This window comes from Pygoscelis adeliae, unplaced genomic scaffold, assembly GCF_000699105.1.
Source record: "Pygoscelis adeliae isolate BGI_AS28 unplaced genomic scaffold, ASM69910v1 Scaffold215, whole genome shotgun sequence".
Classification (NCBI taxonomy): domain Eukaryota; kingdom Metazoa; phylum Chordata; class Aves; order Sphenisciformes; family Spheniscidae; genus Pygoscelis; species Pygoscelis adeliae.
Genome location: NW_008824770.1, coordinates 1,575,599 through 1,579,770, shown reverse-complemented (window position 1 = coordinate 1,579,770; position 4,172 = coordinate 1,575,599). Strand labels below are relative to the sequence as shown.

The following is a 4,172-nucleotide window of genomic DNA, read 5'->3' as shown; positions in this document are numbered from 1 at the left end:
TCAGCAGGAGCATTTAGACCTACAGAGCATGAATAAGAAACACGGACAGAATGGAAAACAGTGCCAACAGTGCCATTGTCGCTCTTTCAAGCACGAGCGTAAGAAACTCTTGAACTATGTAACACGCGAGTTTTTTTGGCATTTTACCAGTTGAGAAACAGGTTCCCTAAAAAACTGCAACAACAGATGTAAATAATATATATACATATATGGCACACTCTGATAGGTTTCAATCTCATACAGAAGGAAGAAAGCATATATCACGGTCTTAAGCACATTCTCAGTAAAGAAAAAAAGGCCCCTTCCTACTCACATGATTGTCATAAATTGTCAAAGCAGCCTCATATTCGCCCTGGAAAAGCAAACAAGGACTGCATGATTTACATTCAAAAACAGTAACCAGAAGTGACCGGCAGTAACCAAAGACACACATACAATTAATAGATGTCATAATATTACTTCACAACTGCCTCATGACTTGATCAAAACAAACTGAGTCAAAGTAACCTTAAAAGAAACCTTAAAAGAAAGAACAGAGCCTAAGATAAACCAGGATTTACTAGGCAAAATAATCATTATGTTTAGGTTTCATTTAATAATAGGTACCAATACTGGGTGGTGTAAGTTACACATGAGGGAGAAAGAGAAGGTATTACCTCTCATTCTAACGCTCCTTTCAGGGATCTTTGCAAAAATTAGTGCACCCTATGGTGTATGCAAAGAGGTGGGAAGAAAAATAATTTTAAGCAGAATCTATATGACCTGCCACCTTTGGGCCACCTTCTATCTATATGACTACAAAAAAGTCATATAGATAGAAGGTGGCAAAATAAACAAGCTCTTAGACTACCGAGAATTATCCTCCTTCTATGTTAACAATACTGAACGCAGCAAGCAAGTTGCTCTGTTTCCAAGTACGCTGCCTTCTCAATGATGTCACATTCGTCTCCCTGCTGAATTGAACCCCACAAGTGCTACGCATTATTAAATCCAAGGAAATTCTGCATCGCAACCTGACAGGTTGGATAAAATTGCAACCACTTTTAAAATGTTTCAATAATAAGAATTAGTAACATTAATAATTAATGACATTGGTGGCTAAATTTAGAGCTCACTGCCTCTTTCTTATAGTCAGCAAATTTTTGGGCCAGCAAATTAGTATTGAATTTGAAGAGAATTTTGTCTAATTTTTGTCTGAAAATTAGAGATCCAAGTTCATCTTTCTATCAAATAACTGTGCCAAGTGTCATTAGTGAGATTATTTGATCTTCAAACGTGCAATAATCTCACAGAGATTTTTCAACATTCTAACAAATATCCTGGGACTTTGACCAATGTAATTAAAACTTCTCAAAATAACTGTAATAAAGGACTAGCTTGTAAAAATGGCATTGTGCTATTTTATAAAAACATCCCTTTAAAATAGCTGAAAAAAAGTATGTATGTTAGGTCTGCCTTTTAAATAGTGTTAGATGAATGACCTATCTGGACCATAAAACACCTATATGAAAGTATCTCATACCTTTTCAATAAAGTACAAAGCCCAGTGCCAGTAATTATGGCAAGCAAGCATATCACTGTTCTGGAGAAAAAAAAAGAAAGAAGAGAAAATATTATTTACAAAATAACTTCCCATTTAAACATATCTAGTCAGATTTCTGTCTCCTTCTTCAGCAAAACTGAGTACTTCATGAGACAAAAGGGACAAGAACTTTAAATCAGCTGGCCAGGATACCTTCTCATTTGTTACATTTGCTCCTTGCAGCTATTCAGGGAGACACCTCAAAAACAAGATTTCCCCCCCCACGTCATTTTCCAGAGAAGAATTTCAATTGGATGCCTCAGAATTCACCCTTCTGCAGCACTTTTTTTTTTTTCCTTAGGAAAAAAACCCACATCTATAACAAGAGTAAGATTTGTCTCATCTAAAATTTAGGCGTTGTGTCTAAAGTAACCTGGATAGATAGGAGCGAGAGATACCAACCTTATGAGGGCCATTCATCCCACCCGCCTAGACATCCAGCTCAGAGCGGAATCACTTCTTAAACACATGTTCTACTATGGACTACAGAAGCTGCACTAGATACCGAACACATTGGCAGTTCATCAGATGAGGTAAATATTTGCTGGACTGTGCCAACTTTGCACTATCCTTTTCAGCTGGCACCAGAACTTCAAATACTCTTCCCTAGCCTGCACTTCAAGACAACGTCATTGCAGTTCACTTTTGTGAGTGCATTGAGAATAGACAAACAGGACTATAATTCCATAACCCTTTGGTGAAAATTAAAATACCAGAAAGGTTTGTCCCTCTCCTCCCATTCTCTCCCAGTGCTGTAGTTAATGTTTTCACAAGTGGAAAAAGCATCTTCATTTTCATGGTGATAACTGTAACACCCACTTTCAGGAAGCACAAAGGTTCCCAGTGAACGTCAGAACTTTATGATGCTAAGATAAACATTCTGGTAATCTTTACTTGTTTAATATTAAATCACAAATCAAACCTGAGCAACTGAGGTAGTTAAGTGCTTGGCATAAAACCGATAATATCAAGTTTACTGCCATACTACTCCAAATGTCATACAAACAAGAACATGGGATTACCTCACTGAATAAAACAAAACCCTGTTTCTGCTGCTGATTCTGAATTTTTAATGAGATTAAATTGCTAAAGGAGAAGTGGGCTTGCAGGTCACTAAATAAATAAATAAATAAAAGCAGGCTATGGGAACTCATTCCAACGGCTCACAAGAAAAACCATTCCTATTTAATAATAAACAGCACTGGCAGAAAGGTCTCCTCTGGCAAGATAATTTGCCCCTTTTGATTTTGTGCTGAAATATACATATAAAACAAATGGCATCTGCTTTTTTGGGGGGGGTGGAGAAACAAAAAAAAATAAAGTATTCTATAAAGAAAACCTGCACCAAATTTTTGCCACTCTTATTGGGAAGGAGAAAGATTAATTAAAAGTACCAGAAGGAGCCCTAATACTGTGACAGTACAGATAGATGATCCTGGTCATTAAATAAAAATGAAAAATTTCAAATCACCAGGCAAAATACAAGCAACTTTATTAAAGCCCTTAGAGAGACCTGCTTTTTTTTCCACGTGCTTACATTTTAACGCTCTGTGTTCATGATGGCTAAGATGAAAAAGACTGCACAAAAGAAGGGATTATACATGTTATCATTATGACAGTGTCAGCTGTTATAAATCGTAACTATACTGGGTCAGGCACAAAGGTACCTCAGACAATTCTACTTACTGATCTTGCACTTCATTACTTTATTTTAGTTGGGTAAAGGGTATAAATGACAGAGCCATGCAACTATTTTAAGAAAGAGTTCACAAATCGATCCAAAAGTCAGTGATTGGAGGTTTTTAAGGCACCACCCAAACTGTCAGCCCCCTGCATCACTGTTTCATTAAAACTAATAGATCAAAGGACAAAATGCTTTCTGAGAAGTGACAGATATGAACCTCAAGCAAGGGTTTTCTGCCTGCACTTCCAAGCTCGGTATCTGAATGCTTTTAACTTAAAAAAACAAGTGCAAAATAAACAGTCCTTCTAGCCTCATTATCCAGCCCTGCTCTTTGGATGAGATGGAATGGTCAGCTCAGATGACTCTAAAATAGACTCTTGCAGGTTCTAACAAATGCAAACCTCACAGCCTTCTGCTCTGAATATGACACACCTAATCACTGGGAAAACATATGCTGTCCAACACAAATAAAAATCAAGCTTCACTTACAGCAAAGGACCATATGACTAATTAAGCTGTTCAATACTCCGAGAGATACTCAAATTTGTTGGATATATAAAGTAACTTCCATACACTAGAAGAGAGACAAAAGCATCATTTTGCCTTTCTTTACAGTTGACCTTAAAAATCCTTCCCTATCCAGAAGCAAACATTTGATGAATCTTCTAAAACGTTTGATTTGACTGTGTCATTTCACACATCATCTTAGGTTCCCATGAAGAGGTTTAGCCAGGTTCCTCAACTGTCTCTCAGCGCTTATCTCAGCCTAAGCAAAAAGCTTGTGAAATTATCACTGGTCACTTTACTTTTATAAACCACACAATAAATCACATATCAGTAAATCACAATTTTCACATCTGATGTTTCACCTGTCCGCAATGGCCATGTCTTTAGGAGATGTAAAAT

The 4,172-nt window shown here is 36.9% G+C and overlaps 1 protein-coding gene across 1 annotated transcript in view; it reads right to left on the bottom strand.

Annotated features, from left to right (window-relative positions):
* Positions 1-4,172, bottom strand: part of TTC38 (tetratricopeptide repeat domain 38) — a 19,627-nt gene that overhangs the window by 6,760 nt on the left and 8,695 nt on the right. Inside the window, exons 8-9 of the mRNA XM_009323658.1 lie at positions 1,523-1,582; positions 314-352 (exon numbers count right to left, since the gene is read on the bottom strand). Coding sequence (XP_009321933.1) covers positions 314-352; positions 1,523-1,582 — 99 coding nt within the window. The remainder of the gene's footprint in view (positions 1-313; positions 353-1,522; positions 1,583-4,172) is intronic.